Raw genomic sequence first — 19500 nt, 5'->3', positions numbered from 1 at the left:
ACAGCTTCACATTCACAAGACATGGTACTCATGGACTTCAAACACCCTGATATCTTTTGGAGGGACAACTCTGCAAAGCACAAACAATCCACGAGGTTCCTAGAGTGTGTGGTTGCAGCCTTGGTTGTATCAACCATGAAGTGGTAGAGTTCAAGATCCTTAGGGAAGCAAGGAGGCCTCACAGTAAGGTTACTGCCCTTTACTTCAGCAGGGCAGATTTCAGCCTCTTTAGGGATCTGCTTGAGAGAGCTTTATGGGATAACATCCTGGAGGGAAGAGGGGCCCATAAGAGCTGGCTGATATTTAAGGATCACCTTCTCCTGGCCCAAGAGCGATGCATCACAACTAAGAGAAAGGCAGGTAAAAACTCTAGGAGGTTGGAGTGTATAAGCAAGCAGCTCCTAGAAGAGCTCAACCTTCAGAAGGAAGCATACAGGGGGTGGAATCTAGGGCAGGTACCCTGGGAGGACTAGAGAGAGGTTGTCCGAGCAGCTAGGGATCAGGTGAGGAGAGCCAAATCCCATATGGAATTAAATCTTGCCAGGGATGTAAAGAGGAGTAAGAAAAGCTTCTGTAAGTATGTTGGGGATAAAAGGACAACCAAGGAAAATGTAGGCCCTCTGCTGAAGGAAACAGGAGACCTAGCTATGCAGGATATTGAGAAGAGTGAGGTTCTCAATGACCTCTTTGCATCAGTCTTCTCCGGCAAGTGCTCCAGCCTCATTGCAAAGGCCACAGCAGGTGAAAGCAGGGACTGGGAGAATGAAGCATCCCCCACTGTAGGCGAAGAACAGGCTTGTGACCATCTAGAGAACCTGAAGGTGCACAGGTCTGTGGGACCTGATGAGGTCCATCCAGGGTCCTGAGGGGGCTGGCAGATGCAGTTGCTAAGCCTATGTCCATCGTATCTGAGAGGTCATGGTGGCCTGGTGAGGTTCCCACCAATTGGAAAAAGGGGAACACAGCCCCTATTTCTAAAAAAGGGGGAAAAGGAAGACCCAGAGACCTACGGGCCAGTCAGTCTCACTTCTGTGCCTGGCAAGACCATGGAACAGATCCTCCTGGAAAATCTGCTAAGGCCCATGGAAAGTAAGGAGGTGATTGGTGACAGCCAACATGGCTTCACTAAGGGCAAGTCATGCCTGACCACTTTGTGACCTTCTGTGACAAGGCTACAGAGATGGTGGATAATGGCAGAGCAACTGATGTCATCTACCTGGATTTGTGCAAGGCATTTGACACTGTTCCACATGACATCGTGGTCTGCAAACTGGGGGGACATGGATTTGACAAATGGACCACTCCGTGGATAAGAAATTGGCTGGATGGCCACACCCAAAGAGTTGTGGTCAATGGCTCAGTGTCCAAATGGAGGCAGGTGACAAGTGGTGTCCCTCAGGGGTCAGTACTGGGACCAGTGCTGTTCAACACCTTTGCTGGAGACATGGACAGTGAGATTGAGTGTATCCTCGGCAAGTTTGCTGATGACACCAAGCTGTGTGGTGTGGTTGGCATCCTAGAGGGAAGGGATGCCATCCAGAGAGACCTTGATGGGTTTGAGAGGTGGGTCAATGCCAACCTCACAAAGCTCAACAAGGCCGAGTGCAAGGTCCTGCACCTGTGTGGGCACAAATACAGGCTTGGGGGAGAACGGCCGGAGAGCAGGCCCAAGGAAAAGGACTTAGGGGTGGTAGTAGATGAGAAGCTCGACGTGAGCTGCCAGTGTGTGCTGGAGCCCAGAGAGCCAAACACATCCTGGGCTGCATCAGAAGAAGTGTGGCCAGCAGGGCCAGAGAGGGGATTCTGACCCTCTGCTCTGCTCTGGTGAGACCCCACCTGGAGCACTGTGTAGAGCTCTGAAGCCCTCATCACAGGGATGACACGGAGCCATTGGAGAGGGTCCAGAGTAGGGCCACAAAGATGATCAAAGGGCTGGAGCACCTCTGCTGTGAAGACAGGCCAAGGGAGTTGGGGCTGTTCAACCAGGAGAAGAGAAGGCTCTGGGGAAACCTTACTGTGGCCTTCCAGTACCTGAAGGGGCTACAGGAAAGCTGGGGAGGGGCTTTTCATCAGAGAGGGCAGTGGTAAGACATGTGGTAATGATTTTAAACTGAAAGAAGGGAGATTTAGGTTAGACATCAGGAAGAAATTATTCACCATGAGGGTAGTAAGGCACTGGAATAGGTTGCCCAGGGAGGTTGTTGATGGCCCCTCCCTGGAGGTGTTCAAGGGCAGGTTGGATGAGGCTTTGTGCAGCCTCATCTAGTGTGAGATGTCCGTGCTTGTGGCAGGGAGGTTGGAAGTTGATGATCTTTAAGGTCCCTTTCAGTCTTAATCATTCCATGATTCTATGGAACATGAGGGAAAACTTCTTTATGGTGAGGGTGACAAAGCACTGCAACAGGCTGGCCAGGGGGTTGTGGTTGTCTAGTTTCCTTCTCTGGAGATGTTCAAGACCCGCCTGGATGCAGTCCTGTGTAATGTGCTCTAGGCAATCACGCTTTAGGCAATCCTCTCTAGAGGTCCCTTCCAACTCCAGTGATTCTGTGATTCGGTAATATGTTTGTTCATTGGAAAAAATATTTTTTCATTAAAATTTTATTCTGTTTTTCTCTTTGCTCTTTTCCTCCTGTCATTAGTTTTATTTATTAAACAGACCTTTTCTGTAGTTCCTTCTTGTCGCTCCTTTTTCCCTTTTGTGCCTTTCTTATTGTCTTTTGTAAATGGAACTTGATAATGTTTCAACAATCCTGGGAGACTGTGTTGCAAATTATGTTTTAAATTAGGAGAGGTAAACTGCATGTTCTCAGTGGAATACAGAAACACATAGTAACTCCCATTATTGATGTGTTTTTCTCTCCCTCACTCTAGGTGCGCTTAATGATCACAGATGCTGCAAGACACAAGCTCCTTGTACTAACTGGACAGTGTTTTGAAAACACAGGAGAACTCATTCTTCAGTCAGGGTCCTTCTCCTTCCAGAACTTCATTGAGATCTTCACAGACCAAGAGGTGTGTTTAGATAAGTGTCTTCCATACATTGTCGTGTGATGGCAGAGGTTTCTAAAGGACCGAAAATGGCCCTCTTTCTAGTTAGAATTAGAACCAGCAGCCTGATGCCAATGCTCTTTACTCTTTCTTATAGGCATTCTATCAAAACATTTATTTAATTTATATATGTATATATAATATATACATTCTATATTATATTCACATTATATATTTATTATATATGTATAATATATTTTATGTTTATATTGCATATATAATATAAATTATATTGATGTAAATTGCTTAACAAAAGAATTAGAATTTAATCTGGGGAGTTGTAACTTCCAGAAACAGAAAATCAAGGAACCTTTTGACAATGGAAAGAGAGAGCTCTGTGTCTAAAATATGCAGGTTGTCTACCCAAGGTGCACATACAGTGAAATTGAACTTGACACTGGGTTCTTGTCTGGTGGCAGCTAAGTAACAGGTGATGTTAAGTAAGACTGTTGGTGGAATAGCTCTTAGTTTGTTGCAACAGATACCTGCTTGGCTTCTTTATAGTAGTGTTTAAAAACTGGCCAGTGAAATCTGTAAATCTTGTCATTTTTACATACTGAAAATATAAATATTAAGTATGCTAGTATTTAATGCTGTTTGGTTTAGGACTTGATATTTGCTGTCTTGCTTAATGTACTGTGTCTGAAAGCCCCCACAGGGCACGGACCCTTAGTTAGCAAGCTGTCACACTTAATTTGACAGCTGTGTAAAGCATATATTTAAATAAACTATATGGCTGCATCTCTAAGAATTTAGTTTCCAAAATTAATTAGGAGCGTGTCGGTGGAGTGAGATGTGAAAGTTCAGCACTGAAAAGGCAGAAGTTTGCATGAGTTCCATCATGACCTCATTTTATCCATTTAATCTATTGGCAAAGCCTTTTTGTTCATATGATGTTCATGATTTTGGGGCTGGGGAAAGATCTGGCTTCCTGTTCTCTGAAACACACATGACGCCTAAAACTCACTGGCAGTTCACAGAGTTACTTTTCTATGAAATTGCAAACCCGAGCTCTTTGCAACTCTGGCTAGTTAGCAACTAATAATTACTTTATGACTACATGCAAAATTAGGGACAAATTCTACCATTACAATCAGTAAGCAGATTGTTGGCGGGAAAGCAGGGGGGTGGTGGCTGGCTATGAGGTACAGCCACCAAGGGATTTCCACAGTGGTGGGCAAGCAGGGCATATTCCTGTGGGCTGTGAGTAAGGCTCACTTGGCTCATCTCTGCAGCTGGCAGCAGGTTTGCCAGCAACTAGCAACGCTCTTCAAAAGTGCTGGCTTCCAGCTTATTGTTTCTGCAGCCTTGGCCTCTGAGTGCTTCTACAAGATTTCACAAAAGCAAAGATTGCATTTGCCATACTGCAGTCTGTGCATGTGGTGTTTTTTAAAGGGTCTTGTAACTGGGAAATTCTTAGGTGATCTACAAATTGGGAAAAAAACTTAGAAAAAAGGGCTAAAATAAAAGCAGTTAGTGGCTTTCTAAGTGGTGATCAGAAGAAAGAATTTCTGTGCTGTCTTGGTAGTGTTAAGTTTGCAGTTGGATTCGGTGATCTTAAGGGTCCAACCTAAATGATTCTATAATTTTATAAGCATGTACACTTTGATGAGCACTGTGTGGAATTGGTGTTTCTGGCCTCTACCCATTTTCGCTTCACTGGACCAATCCTGAACTATGGTCATAGGACCTTGGAATCATAGAATGGGTTGGAAGGAACTTTAAAGATCATCTAGTTCCAACCCCCCTGCCATGAGCAGGGACACCTCCCACTAGACCAAGTTGCTCAAAGCCCCATCCAACCTGTTCTTGGACTCTTCAGGGGGAAGCATCCACAGCTTCTCTGAGCAACCTGTTCCAGTCTCAACACTCCCACAGTAAGGAATTTCTCTGTAATATCTAATCGAAATCTACCCTCTTCCAGTTTTAAACTTTTTCTAGCACTACAAGCCCTCATAAAAAGCCCCTCCCCAGCTTTCCTGTAGGCCCCCTTTCAGGTATGGAAGGCCTCTATAAGGTCTGCCCAGAGCCTTCTCTTCTCCAGGCTGAACAACCCCAACTATCTCAGCCTGTCTTCATAGCAGAGGTGCTTCAGCCCTCTGATTGTCTTTGTGTCCCTCCTCTGGACCGTCTCCTCTCTGTGTCCTTCTTGTGTTGGGAACTCCAGAACTGAGCACAGTACTCCAGGACAGTGGAGCAGAGGGGCAGAATCAATCCTCCTGTGACCTGCTGGCCAGGCTGGCTTTCTGCACTGCAAGCACGCATGGCTGGCTCATGTTAAGATTCTCATCTACCAACACGCCCTAGTCCTTCACCTCAGGGCTGTTCTCAATCCATTCTCTGCCCAGCCTGTATTTGTGCTCAGGATTGCTCCGACCCAAATGCAGAACCTTGCACTTGGCCTTGTTGAACTTTATGCAATTTGCATGGGCCCTTCTCTCAAGCCTGTGTTGGTCCCTCTGGTTGGCACCCCTTTGGTCCACCATGCTGCCCACACAGCTTGGTGTCATCAGCAAACTTGCTGAGGATGCACTTCATCCCACTGTCCCTGTCACTGACAAAGATGTTAAACAGTGCCTGTCCAAATACCGACCCCTGAGGAATGCAACTCGTCACTGGTCTCCACTTGGACATTGAGCCATTGACAGCAACCCTTTTAATGTCATCATCCAGCCAATTCCTTATCCACCAAGTGGGCCATCTGTCAAGTCCATGTGTCTCTAATTTAGAAACAAGAATATATGTGCCTTAGTTTAGTTTCCAGGAGGATCTTCTGCTCCATGATCTTGCAGGACACAGAGGTGAGACTGACTGGGCTGTGGTTCCCTGGGTCTTCCTTTTTTTCTCTTTTTAAAAGTGAGGGTTTTGTTTCCCCTTTTCCAGTCACCAGACTGCTACAACTTCTCAAATATGGCGGTGGTTTAGCAACTTTATCTGCCAGTTCCTTCAGGTCCCATGGATGTATCTTATCAGGGAGCATGGACTTGTGCACCTTCAGATTCGTGTCAGACCATCATTGTATGGTCTTACAAATAAGTAAATAACCTTTGGAGGATACTCTTAAGAAATCTAATTCCAAAACCTCTGTCTAGCCTGCAGAACTCCCTGCACGCAATGCCTAGAAGTGGTGTTTTCAGCTTCTCTCATGCCAAAAGACTGAAGTTGTCCCATTCCCCTGCCTCTGCAATAACAGCTACCTTTCTTTTTACCATTGTGACCCAGGGCAGGAAACAATTTAATGTTTTCTCTGAGCAGTCAACTTGCTGTTTGCCTTCACCAGGGGTGACGCCTTTGAAACTTAAGGATTCCTCAAGAGACATCTTTCAGTGCCTGAAAAGATGATCAGGTTCACAGATACATTTCTTTGCTTCCAGAGTGACTTTGAATCCGGAGCAGAGAAGAACCTGTCTTTGTATTATCAAATAGTGTAAGCAGTGGAACTGTTTATCTAACCAGAAAATTGGGCCTACATGAGAAACAGTATATACTTATCTCCTTCTGTGTGCAACAGACTTCAATTAATTAATCCAAAATAAGTTATCTTTCACAACTTTTGTCTCATCCTAATGATCTATTTTCAGCCTTGACCAGAGACACAGTATAAGGAGTACAGTTGAGATCCTAAATCCATTTCAGAGCTGTGCTCTGCACTGCCCCTCTTTTTCTATTTCTGCAATAAACAACAGGAATGGTTCTTCTGTTTTCCTTATTTTTCATCTTTTTCAGCCTTTTGTTTTGTTTTGGGTTTTTTTTGGGTTTTTTTGTTTGTTCCTTTTCAGACAAAGCCATGTCTGACGTATGAGTGAGATTTATTTATACTCTTGTCATCTGGTTTGGATGCTAAGTAAGGCTGACAAATGAAGACAGAACATATTTATTTTTTGCTTTATTTATGTATCAGTTGGATTATTTTTTTTGGTTAACAGCCACTTCCTCTTTGCTGAGTTTTATTTTTGGTAAATGCTGGAAATAAACTATGTAACACAAAGAAAGGGAGACATACACACATGGAGACCCAAAAAGATCTACTACAATCAAATGACACTAATTTTTTTATATTAATTTTTCCTGCTGATTCAGTTCGTGGTCCAAGACTTTCAAATAATTCAGCTTTAGCATATCTGCATTTTTAACCCTAACACTTTTTTTTTTTCCTCTTTATCCCTGTACCTCATAGTCTCAGAAATTAAAAACTTGTAGCTCTTTGCATTTCTGAATAAACAACTGATTTCTTAGTGTTGTGGAAAACATCCCTGCAGTCAGTTGTGCTAATCTGGGAGTGACACTGGCTTTTCAGGAGCCAGTCTGCAGAAAGAACTGGAGTAACAATGGTGTGGTGGAGTATATCCCCTGAGAGAAGGGGTGAAGAAGGCAGCTGCCCCTGGAGGACACTGGCCTCCTCTGGGTTGCAGTTATTCTCTGCCTGTTAAGGGGATGTGCTGTGTCCCTTAGATGTTGGGCTGGCTCTTCTGGATGAGCTGAGGCAGCAGGGAGATTCATGAACCAATGTCAGAGATAGTGGCAGCTCTGGCAGCATTAGCCTTATAGTGCTCATACCCCCTCCATATAAAAGCTTGTTGCCTCCTCCTGTAAAGGGTGGAGGAGGGAAGGGGAAACCTTGGGGTACTGTTTTTCTTTGGGCAGTGGTGACCAGGAATAAGGTCCTTCTTTGTATTTAAAACAATACAGTAATAAACTAATTGTGGTAACAGGTTCATTTGTTTTCTAGGTGGGTACTCACCAATGCAGAAATGAATAAAAAAGATTGTATCTATCTGATCAGGAGATACTATGTTCTGACATTAAGTGTAATTTAAAAATGAATTTACATGCATTTTCTTGTTTTTTTTTGTTTTACAACCCTAGATTGGTGAATTGTTAAGCACCACACACCCTGCCAACAAAGCCAGCCTAACTCTTTTCTGCCCTGAGGAAGGCGACTGGAAAAATTCCAATCTTGACAGACACAACCTCCAAGACTTCATTAACATTAAACTCAACTCAGCTTCCATATTGCCAGAGATGGAAGGACTGTCTGAATTCACAGAATATCTGTCAGAATCTGTAGAAGTGCCATCACCCTTTGACATTTTAGAACCTCCAACCTCAGGAGGCTTCTTGAAACTCTCCAAACCCTGCTGTTATATTTTCCCCGGGGGAAGAGGGGACTCTGCATTATTTGCAGTGAATGGATTCAACATGCTTATCAATGGCGGATCTGAAAGAAAATCTTGCTTTTGGAAACTTATCCGGCACTTGGACAGGGTAGATTCCATTCTGCTCACTCACATTGGAGATGACAACCTGCCAGGAATCAATAGCATGCTTCAGCGAAAGATAGCTGAACTAGAAGAGGAACAGTCCCAAGGATCTACTACCAACAGTGACTGGATGAAAAATCTGATCTCCCCTGATTTAGGAGTTGTATTCCTTAATGTTCCTGAGAACCTGAAGAATCTGGATCCGAGCTTTAGAGTAAAAAGGAGTGTGGAAGAAGCTTGTTTTACTCTCCAATATTTAAATAAATTGTCCATGAAACCAGAACCTCTTTTCAGAAATTTGGGAAATACCATTGACCCCATCATTTTATTTCAGAAAATGGGAGTTGGAAAGCTTGAGATGTATGTGCTTAATCCTGTCAAAAATAGCAAAGAGATGCACTATTTCATGCAGCAGTGGAGTGGTACTAACAAAGACAAAGCTGAATTCCTGCTGCCAAATGGTCAAGAACTAGACATTCCGTTGTCCTACTTCACCTCAGTCTCCTCCCTGATTGTGTGGCATCCAGCTAACCCTGCAGAAAAAATAATCCGAGTTCTCTTTCCTGGAAACAGCACCCAATATAATATTCTAGAAGGACTAGAAAAGCTCAAACACTTAGACTTCCTTAAACAACCAATGGTTACACAAAAAGACCTAACAGAAAACATTGCTAGCCCAGCTGTGAAACAAACAAAATTGAAGCAACGCGCAGACAGCAAGGAGAGTCTCAAGCCTATTGCAAAGACACCACCGAGCAAGCCTGTCAGAAAAGAATCTAAAGAAGAAACACCAGAGCCTGCAAAGCCTAGTCCAGCATCAGAAAAAACTCAGAAGTTGGAAAGCAAAGAAAAAGTTCCAGTTAAAAAAGATAAACCAGCGAAAGTGGAGACCAAACCTATAGTGGCAGAAAAAGACATAACAAGTAAAGAAGAACAATTAGTAAAATCTGAAACTCCTGAAAAACAAGGCACAGATGTAAAACCAAAAGTGTCAAAGGAGAAGCCAGTGAAAAAGGAAGTGAAAGCCAAACCTGAAGAAAAGAAAGAGGAAAAAGAAAAACCAAAGAAGGAGGTTTCTAAAAAAGAGGAGAAAACATCAATCAAAAAAGAAGAGAAAACACCCATCAAAAAAGAAGAAAAAACAAAAAAAGAAGAGATAAAGAAAGAAGTTAAAAAAGAAGTGAAAAAGGAAGAGAAGAAGGAAATTAAGAAGGAAGTAAAGAAAGAAGCTTCACCAAAGGAACTTAAAAAAGAGGTGAAAAAAGAAGAGAAGAAAGAAATTAAGAAGGAAGAAAAAGAAGCCAAAAAAGACATCAAAAAGGTTCCTAAAGAAACAAAGAAGACAGCTACTCCTTTGAATGAAGTCAAAAAGCCAGCAGCAAAGCCTAAAACACAGAAGAAGGAGGAACCAGCTAAAAAAGAAGCAGTATCTTCTGGAAAGCCAAAGGAAAAAGGAAAAGTTAAGACTGTGAAGAAGGAGATCAAAGTCAGTGGAGCACAAGCTGCCCTTGCAGCAGTTGGAGTTGCTGCCACAACTGTAGCAGCTGCAGAAATTACAGGCAGTGGAAAGGAACTTGAGGCAGAGAGATCCCTTATGTCCTCACCAGAGGATTTAACAAAGGACTTTGAGGAATTAAAAGCTGAAGAAGTAGAAAAAATAAAAGAAACAAAACCTCAAGTTGCACTTATAGAGGATGAACTGAAACTCACTAGCACAGTACAAAAAGAGGTATTTGAAGTACAAAAAGAAAAATTAGATAATGAAGGACCTGCTGAATCCTCTGATGAAGGCATAACTACCACAGAGGCTGAGGGTGAGTGTGAACAAACACCTGAAGAATTGGAACCTGTGGAAAAGCACAGGGTTGATGACAATGAAAAGTTTGAAGATGAGGGAACTGGCTTGGAAGAATCATCTGAAGCAGGAGATTATGAGGAAAAGGCAGAAACAGAAGAAGCTGAAGAACAAGGTGAAGATGAAGAAGAAAAGACACCACTGGAGACCACAAAACCATATATGGAGAAAGCAAGAAAAATCGAAGAGAGCTTAAAAATAATGGCTGAAGCAGATGCTAGCATTAAAGATGACAAATATATTGAAAAGGCAGATTACGAGGCATCAGATGAGCGGGCTGAGGAAGACAGAGAAGAAGCAGTAGAAAAAGCAGAAACTGAAGAGACTGAAGAAGAGGAGGAAGACAAGGCAGAAGACAGCAGAGATGAAGAGGAAACAGAAAGAATAGAAGCTGAAGATTATGTGATGGCTGTGGTAGACAAAGCTACAGAAGCTGGTGAAGTTGAAGATAAATATGGCCTACTCATAATTACACCAACAAAATGCTCAGAACCTCAGTCTCCAGCAGTTGAGCCAGCGTCTTCTATCCATGATGAGACATTACCTGGTGGTTCAGAAAGTGAAGCCACTGTTTCTGATGAAGAAAATAGGGAGGATCAGCCTGAGGAATTCACTGCGACTTCATGTTACACCCAATCTACCATCGAAATATCCAGTGAACCAACTCCAATGGATGAAATGTCAACACCCCGGGATGTCATGAGTGATGAAACCAACAATGAGGAAAGTGAGTCACCCTCTCAGGAGTATGTGAACATTACCAAGTATGAGACCTCACTGTACTCTCAAGAATTTGGCAGACCTAAACTTTCACCACTTCCAGATGCTTTTAATGGATTATCTGAAGGATCCAAAACAGAAGCCACAGAAGGTAAAGACTATAATGCCTCAGCTTCCACCATCTCACCACCTTCATCATTAGAGGAAGACAAATTCTGCAAATCTGCATTCCAAGATGTGTACCGGCAAAGAGAAAGTGAAATCCAAGGCACTGCCAAATTAGAAATCAAAGAACCCTATCAAGAACGTGTTGGTGGAAAACATAGTCCAGCCAGGAGTCCATCTGACAGTTTGTCCCCTCCATCACCTGTTGCCAAAACACCACTGAGCGAACGTAGTGTGAACTTTTCACTCACTCCCAATGAGATCAAAGTCTCGTCTGAGCCTGTTCCCATTGCTAAGTTGTCTGAAGTACGTCAAGAAGTTGCTGAAGAGCACTGTGCAAGCCCTGAAGATAAAACATTAGAAGTAGCATCTCCCTTACAGTCTGCTGCTGGTAGTGCTGGCCACACACCCTATTATCAGTCTCCCACTGATGAAAAGTCCAGTCAGCTTCCCTCTGAAACCAGTGAAAAGTCAACAGAAGCTCCCATTAGCTTTGAAATCAGTGAAGTCAAAGATGACTCTGCAAAACCCAGAATAAGCCCTATGGATGAGCCTGTGCCAGATTCCGAATCTCCTATTGAAAAGGTTCTCTCACCTCTACGGAGTCCACCACTGATAGGTTCAGAGATGACTTATGATACATTTTTGAGTGCTGATTTAACATCTTCCACCAGAGATTACAGAAGTCCTTCTGAGGTGAAGCCTGAAAAAGAAAAATCACCAGTTCAGATGAGTCCAGCTTCTGAAGCCAGCTCAGTGGGCCTTTTCCAAGAAAAACAAGATGAAAAAAGTATGGAGTTTATGGTAATGAAGGAAGGCTTCAGCCTTGAAAGAAAAATGGAGGACACAGAACCCAGCAGCTCCCAGTCTTCACTGGTCTTGGATGAGCGGAAATTAGCAGGTGACCTCTCACCTACTCAAATAGATATCAGCCAGTTCCCTTCTTTAAAAGAAGATACCAAAATGTCCATTTCTGAAGGCACTGTTTCAGACAAGTCTGCAACTCCTGTTGATGAGGTTGTAGCAGAAGACACCTATTCCCATATAGAAGGAGTGGCTTCTGTCTCTACAGCATCTGTTGCGACTAGTTCATTTCCAGAACCAACTACTGATGATGTATCTCCTTCTTTGCATGCTGAGGTTGGATCCCCCCATTCTACTGAAGTTGATGATTCTCTTTCAGTGTCAGTTGTGCAAACACCAACAACTTTTCAGGAAACAGACATGTCTCCATCTAAGGAAGAGTGCCCAAGACCCATGTCAATTTCTCCACCAGATTTCTCCCCTAAAACTGCAAAAGCAAGAACACTGGTGCATGATCACAGATCTCCTGAGCAGTCAACTATGTCAGTAGGATTTGGTCAGGAGTCCCCTGAGCAGTCATTAGCAATAGACTTCAGTAGGCAATCTCCAGAATATCCTACAGTAGGCACTAGTATACACCATATATCTGAAAATGGACCAACAGAAGTAGATTATAGCCCTTCAGATATACAGGAGCCTACTTTTGCACAGAAGATTTCCCCTGTAGAGCAGTCATCTTACTCTCAGGAGAAAGATATTTCAGAAATTATTTCAGTTTCTCAAATTGAAGCTTCATCCTCAACTTCTTCAGCTCATACACCTTCTCAGGTAACTTCACCACTGCCAGAGGAAACTTTTTCAGGTGCTGTTCCACCCAGAGATATGTCACTACATTCTTCTTTTACCTCAGAAAAGGTGCAGAGCCTAGGAGAAAAGCTGTCACCAAAGTCTGACCTATCTCCATTAACTCCAAGGGAATCTTCTCCTCTATACTCTCCTAGTTTTCCAGATTCACCTCCTGCAGTCCCAGAAGCAGTGTCAGCTAGTCATACACCTTCGTTGTCACTGCAGGTGTCTTCTGTCAGAGCATTTGGTTACCAGGGACCCCTAACAAAGCACAGCCCAGAACCTTTACTCAGCCCAGAAAGAGATGATTCAGAGAAAAGCAGCAGATCACCAGAAGAACTTAGTTATTCTTATGAGGTCACAGAGAAAACTACTAGGTCACCAGAGGAAATTAGCTACTCCTTTGAGGCAGTTGGGAAATCTACTAGATCACCTCAGGCCACAGATTATTCCTATGAGACAACCAGGAAAACTACCAGGTCATGTGGGGCCACAGATTATTCCTATGAGATAATTGGAAAAAATATGAGGTCATCTGAGGCCACAGATTATTCTTATGAGAAGACAGGGAAGGCCATCCAGTCACCAGGGGCCATGGATTATTCCTGTGAGACAACTGGCAAAAACACTAGGTCACCCGGGGACACAGATTATTCCGGTGAGAGAAGTGGGAAAACTACCAGATCACCCGATACTGTTAATTACTCCTATGAGACAACAGGGAAAACCACTAAGTTATCAGAAGCCATTAGCTACTGCTATGAGGCAACTGGGAGAACCACCAGGTCACCAGAGGCCATGACTTACTCCTATGAGACAACTGGGAAAGCCTCCAGCTCACCTGAAGCCACAGATTACTCATTTGAGACAACTGGGAGAGCCAGTGGGTCACCTGAAGCTACTAGCTATTCCTATGAAGCAAGTGCACATTTCACTCCAGGAAAGTCATTATCAGAATCCCGTCAAGATGTTGACTTATGCCTTGTGTCCTCTTGTGAATATAAGCATCCCAAAACTGAACTTTCACCTTCATTTATCAACCCAAACCCCCTTGAGTGGTTTGCAAGTGAAGATCAGTCTCAAGATCAAGAGAAGCCATTAACGCAGTCGGGGGGAGCCCAGCCACCTGCCGGGGGAAAGCAGCAAGGGCGGCAGTGTGATGAAACCCCTCCCACATCCGTGAGTGAGTCTGCCCCATCTCAGACTGATTCGGATGTTCCCCCTGAGACTGAGGAATGTCCTTCCATCACTGCAGATGCTAACATTGACTCGGAAGATGAATCAGAAACCATTCCAACGGACAAGACAATTACGTACAAACACATCGACCCGCCGCCTGTCCCGATGCAGGATCGCAGTCCGTCCCCTAGGCACCCTGATGTTTCCATGGTTGATCCAGAGGCTCTGCCTGTTGATCAGAATTTGGGTAAACCTTTGAAGAAGGACCTCAAAGAAAAGACAAAGACAAAAAAGCAGGGTACTAAAACCAAGTCATCGTCTCCTGTTAAAAAAAGTGATGGTAAATCAAAACAAGTGGCTTCACCAAAGCCAGCTATAAAAGAATCTTTTGACAAAATTTCCAAAACAGCTTCTCCAAAAAAGAAGGAGTCTGTGGAGAAGGCAACCAAAAATATCTCTAATCCAGAAGTAAAGTCTCGAGTGGAAGAGAAAGATAAGGACACCAAAAATGCAGCAAATACAACAACATCCAAGTCAGCAAAGACTGCAAGCACAGGTAAAGACAGATAGCAGTTCCCTACTGTTAAGATTTTTTAGTTGTTGCAGTGCGAGTGGTTTGCCTTTATATTATACAAAAACATGGTTTGTAGCAGATCCCCAAATTAAGACCAGGTTTTAAATATAAATCCACTGTATAAAGGCCATATTTAAATGCATGAAATTCACTAAATTAGCTTTTGTAATCTGAGAAACTTGATGTGTCAACTTGCTCAGAGAGTACATGAAATACAAAAAACTTAACACTAGCTGTCTAAACTGTTAACCAACCAATAGATTAAAAAGCACCACTTTTGTTGTTGAAGTGAAATCAGCAGCAAAGCAAACCACTTTATTCATTTTAAGAAACAAGCAGGCACAATTCTGTTAATATTAATGCAATTCGATATTGTGGGAGGCAAAGGTACCATCAACCATTGGATGCTCTTTTTGCTGGCTTAATTTTAAAAGGAGTATTTAAAAAAAAATTTAACAGTAGTAGAAGCACTGTCAGTGAACTAAGCATGTACATCACATAACCCAGTTAAAGTCTTATGCCATCAGTGATGAGTAAACATACAGAAAGTTAATGTAATTTTGAATTACTGTTGTGTATCATAAGTAGTAATAAAATATGAATTAGATTACTGAAGGAGGCATTGTGCAAATCCGTTTTTTTCTGGCAGATCTTGTTAGGGATTGTTTGGGGGATACTTTGATTTTGCTGTTGTCAGGACTGAGAGCCAGTTCTGCTTGAAGCCTTTTTACAAGGAGCAGGTCTAGAATTCAGTACAAACAAACCAGCATTCACCTGCCTTTAGCTTCTCCTTTTTAAGTGTTCCACTGTTCCTTTCTTACACTATCATTCTCATGTCTCTGTTAGTAGGTGCATTTCAAAGCAGCAGTGTAGTTACTTGTGCTGTACATTTCTCCAGCACTTTAGCTCTATATGAGATTCTTTATAGCAGACCAAGGCTCTATTTGATAATGACATTTAAGTGTAAAATGTAACAGCTAATATTTTATCCAGTGTTGTACCCACAATGCAGGAAGATGTATCACAGATTTCTCATTATAAAAGATGATAAAATCTTTCGTAACATAACCAATACTAAAAACTCTCTAGTTCAGGAAAACTTACCGCATTGTGATGCTTGTTTTGCATATTGCCCTATGATGAATGGCAGTACATGCTCAGCAACTGTAATGGACTTTGCTGGCCTTACAGAATATGGCCCTAAATACACAGCACTGCTCAGATAATTGTTTACCAAACTTAATCCTATGAAACAACATGGAAAGGCTAATAGAACATAAATGGTGATCATCTGGATACAATTACTGGTTGAATCCTGATTATCAGTTCATACCGTTCATACCATGATCCAACGCATAGGAAAAGCTGCCTTTCTTGGATAGCATTTATGATGTGACTGTTTAAACTTTGAAATTCCTTTTTATTTAAGCAAGTACTTAGTACTTTCTTAATACTTAAAAGAAGTATTAGACGATGTACAGCAGTAAAAGCCTGATTCCCCTGCTTTTTGTGACAAGTGGCTAAATTGTGTATGCAAATAAGGGTCCAGCAGGCAAACAAACACTTGTTCCCAGTTCCCTGAAGTAATTGCTTTAGAAGTCTCTCTGTCCTCCCAATCTCTTATTCATTCCTCTTTCTGTTCACATACAGTATCTTGCTGATGCACCTGTAAGGCAAACTAAGCATATCAACAGCTACCATCTCTTGCTGTGTGCTGATACCCCATGTCTCAGGACTTCTTCAAAACTGCAGTGCTTCCTGTGTGACCTTTGTTTTTATAATCATGCATACTTGAGACTTTCAAAAAAGCTGTGCTTATTCACTTGGAAAGTAGTAACACCATTTATTGAATGACAATTAGTTTATCACAGCCTTGCATGGTAGTTGCCAGACAACAGTAGTATGTTACTGGGAAAGGTTCAGTCAATTGTTGCTTCTGTGGTAGTGAGTTTTTATTGTATTATATAGTTACAGTTATTCAGGTTTTTCCTCCCATTACAATTGTAACTCAGATACAACAAAGCTGGAATATATAATTAGATGTAGGATGGTAATGCCATAATTGGACACATCTCTTCTCAGTGGTTATAACAGTGATTGATAAATTCATGGTTTTAACCAGTCTGTGATACCTTCTGTTTGTTGTTTGATTTCCAAAGGACCTGGGAATACTAAAGTGGCAAAATCTACAGCAGTGCCTCCAGGACCTCCAGTGTATTTGGATCTGGTGTACATTCCCAACCACAGCAACAGCAAAAATGTTGATGTTGAGTTTTTCAAGAGGGTGCGGTCATCCTATTATGTGGTGAGCGGGAATGATTCTGCAGCTGAGGAGCCAAGCAGGGCTGTTCTGGACTCCCTGCTGGAGGGCAAGGCACAGTGGGAGAGTAACATGCAGGTAGGCTCTTCATTAGTGTCTCTACCTGGAAATTTACCCTCTGGGAACCAGAGTGCCTCTGGACTGCAACGGCAGCTGCCTAGGAATGGGCCGCCCAGACTGGGCACCGCATTTCCCTGATGATGTGAAAAGACACCTGAGTGAAGCACAGAGCTGCACTGCACTTAGCTAGTCCTCCCATTTCTGGACCTTCTGACCTGTCCCTGGTGAATAAAACAGTTGGGAGCTGGTTTACAGGGTCATTTGGCTGTTTCATCTTAATACAATACTATAAATGATCCAAGTTTAGGAATGTTGTAGTTTGTAACTAGGAAAGAATAGTGAAGGTTTCATGGGATATATGATAATCATGTGCACATGGAAACTTCATGTGCTTTTCCATCATGATCACTAAGTAAACAAAGTATTTGGTCACAATCTGAAGAGCTGTCAGTGCATTTCAGCACCTTAAAAAACCAAGGTTTTATTTTGATAAACTACTTCTTTGCAGTAATTTTGTTTTACCTACACATTATATATTTCCTTTTATCCATCCTATTCAAGTACTTACTGCATAAAGACCCAGTCTTTCCAAAAGGGAAACATACTTGTTGGATGGGGTTTCTACATTGGCATTTTTCTTATCAGCTGTTTCTATTGTCCATTCTTCAGGACTTCTTGTGTTTTGTATTGCAGGTGACTTTGATCCCAACCCATGACTCAGAAGTGATGAGGGAATGGTACCAAGAGACCCATGAGAAACAACAGGACCTCAACATCATGGTTTTGGCAAGCAGCAGCACTGTTGTTATGCAAGATGAATCTTTTCCTGCATGCAAGATTGAGTTGTAAGAGCGAGACCACGCACCACAAGATTAAACTTTGTTTCCAGAAATTCTTCAGTTTGAAAACACCTTTTCTAAAAATTCAACCCATCTATTTCAACTGCTGAACTATATACCTGCCAAATGCTATGCTGTGTCATGGTGATGCAAGTCACTAATATTTTTCAGTCTTTGCTGATTGCTAAGGGAATTAACAGATTTCCCATAGTAGGGTTCAAATTACTGCGAAAATATAGATCCAGTTTCATCTCCGCTGAACGTTTGGAAACCATGCACTAGCAGCCCCAACTGACTTCTACCAGGTAGAGGCATTTGCCCTCTAAAGAAACACAAAGAGAGAGAAAGAGAGAGAATGGTAGGAGGAGAAACTAATAAATAATTAGATGTGCATTACTCTCATGGCAATAGATGTATTGCTTACTGCAGTCTGCTTATGCTCTCACATGAAAAGAAAGTTTTAAACTTTTAACAATCTAAGCTATCGCAAGGGGATACTTTTTTATACAGAATTAAGGTAGCTTGAAAATAAAAAGAAACAGAATGTGGCTAGGAATAGGAAGGGACGTACAACCTAAGCGCTCTTCAGCAGTTTTCCACTTTAATTTGAACTCTGCATACTGACATACCATAACAATCATAGGCCAAATATGCACGTAGTCTGCACCTCATCCAGAAGTCTAAAAGCTTTCTTTCAACATGCAGAATTGTTGGTCTAAGGCATGCTCCCAGTGAAAGTCCACCCATTCCAGCCAGAACTGACCAGTCTACATGCTTGAACACCCATGTCCACTGTCAATTAACTGAAGCAAAATACCAAAGCGGTTGGGAGTACACTCAGTAGACAATTTGCCTTAGAAAGTGATGTGAATGTACAAAGAAACTTGATGCACTTATTTTTTAATGTTGAGACAGCAAATTTATAAAACATCTGTGTAGGATCATAGTTACACCAGTATAGAAGTGTGAGTGTGCAAGCGTGGTACTAGAAACCTATCTGACTGGTCAAACAGCTTGGTGCTATGAATTACGTGTGTGAGCTATGTGAACACTTCATTGATGCACCTCGACAGCTCAACAAGGCAAGATGAGCATTTTCTTGAAAGTTTCTTTTGTACTGTGGAAACAAGATTGAAGTGGTGTCCAGTATCAGAGTTACAAAACTTAGTGAAACATTCAGAACGATAAAAAGGTTACCTGTGAGCCTGTACAGTATTCAGCCTTCCTTTGTCTTACCTTATTTTTTTTTGTTTAATTTAAGAGTGAATATGGGAATAAATGTATAGAAACCTTTTTTTTAATATTGCATAAACTTTTAATAGATGAATTTTTAACAAACGTTTTCATTTACAGGAACATGCAGAGAAAAATTTTTCAGGTGAAGGCAATTTTTTTAGTAATTTTGTAAAATAACTAAATAATGTTGTTTAAGGTTCTAGTGAAAATGGATATTGAGGTAAAATTTAGTGAAAATAGTCAACTGCCAATACCTTTTGGGGAGGTGGGAGGTGGAAGGGCATCCTGGTGATAAAATTAATCTATTGATGATGTCAGAAAATGGGATTTGAAAAGTTGATTGCCTAAGACAAGAGTGTAACCTACTTTCTCAACCCTCACAAGATCTTCAAAAAAGATAGAATAAGCAATAAGCTAAAGTAAGTCCCCTGCCCTGCCATAATTTCCTCTTCTTTTCTTCTTCCTTTCTTCTTTCTTTTCTCTTCCTTTCCTTGCCTCTTCTTTTACTCTTTCTTTCCCTTCTTTCTCTGCCCCTTCCTTTCCTTCACTAGTGTGCTTGCAGAGGAACAGCATCACTATTCTGTGATTTAAGA

The 19500-nt window shown here is 42.1% G+C and overlaps 1 protein-coding gene across 1 annotated transcript in view; it reads left to right on the top strand.

Annotated features, from left to right (window-relative positions):
- MAP1B (microtubule associated protein 1B) overlaps nucleotides 1-18194 on the top strand; it is a 75587-nt gene extending 57393 nt beyond the window's left edge. The window contains exons 4-7 of the mRNA XM_051642073.1: nucleotides 2872-3012; nucleotides 7915-14434; nucleotides 16612-16850; nucleotides 17526-18194. Coding sequence (XP_051498033.1) covers nucleotides 2881-3012; nucleotides 7915-14434; nucleotides 16612-16850; nucleotides 17526-17681 — 7047 coding nt within the window. The 5' untranslated portion in view covers nucleotides 2872-2880 and the 3' untranslated portion in view covers nucleotides 17682-18194. The remainder of the gene's footprint in view (nucleotides 1-2871; nucleotides 3013-7914; nucleotides 14435-16611; nucleotides 16851-17525) is intronic.
- Nucleotides 18195-19500: the final 1306 nt, after the last annotated feature.

The sequence above is a fragment of the Apus apus genome, chromosome Z (genome assembly GCF_020740795.1).
Source record: "Apus apus isolate bApuApu2 chromosome Z, bApuApu2.pri.cur, whole genome shotgun sequence".
Lineage (NCBI taxonomy): Eukaryota > Metazoa > Chordata > Aves > Apodiformes > Apodidae > Apus > Apus apus.
This window is presented reverse-complemented; position numbering and strand designations above follow the sequence as displayed.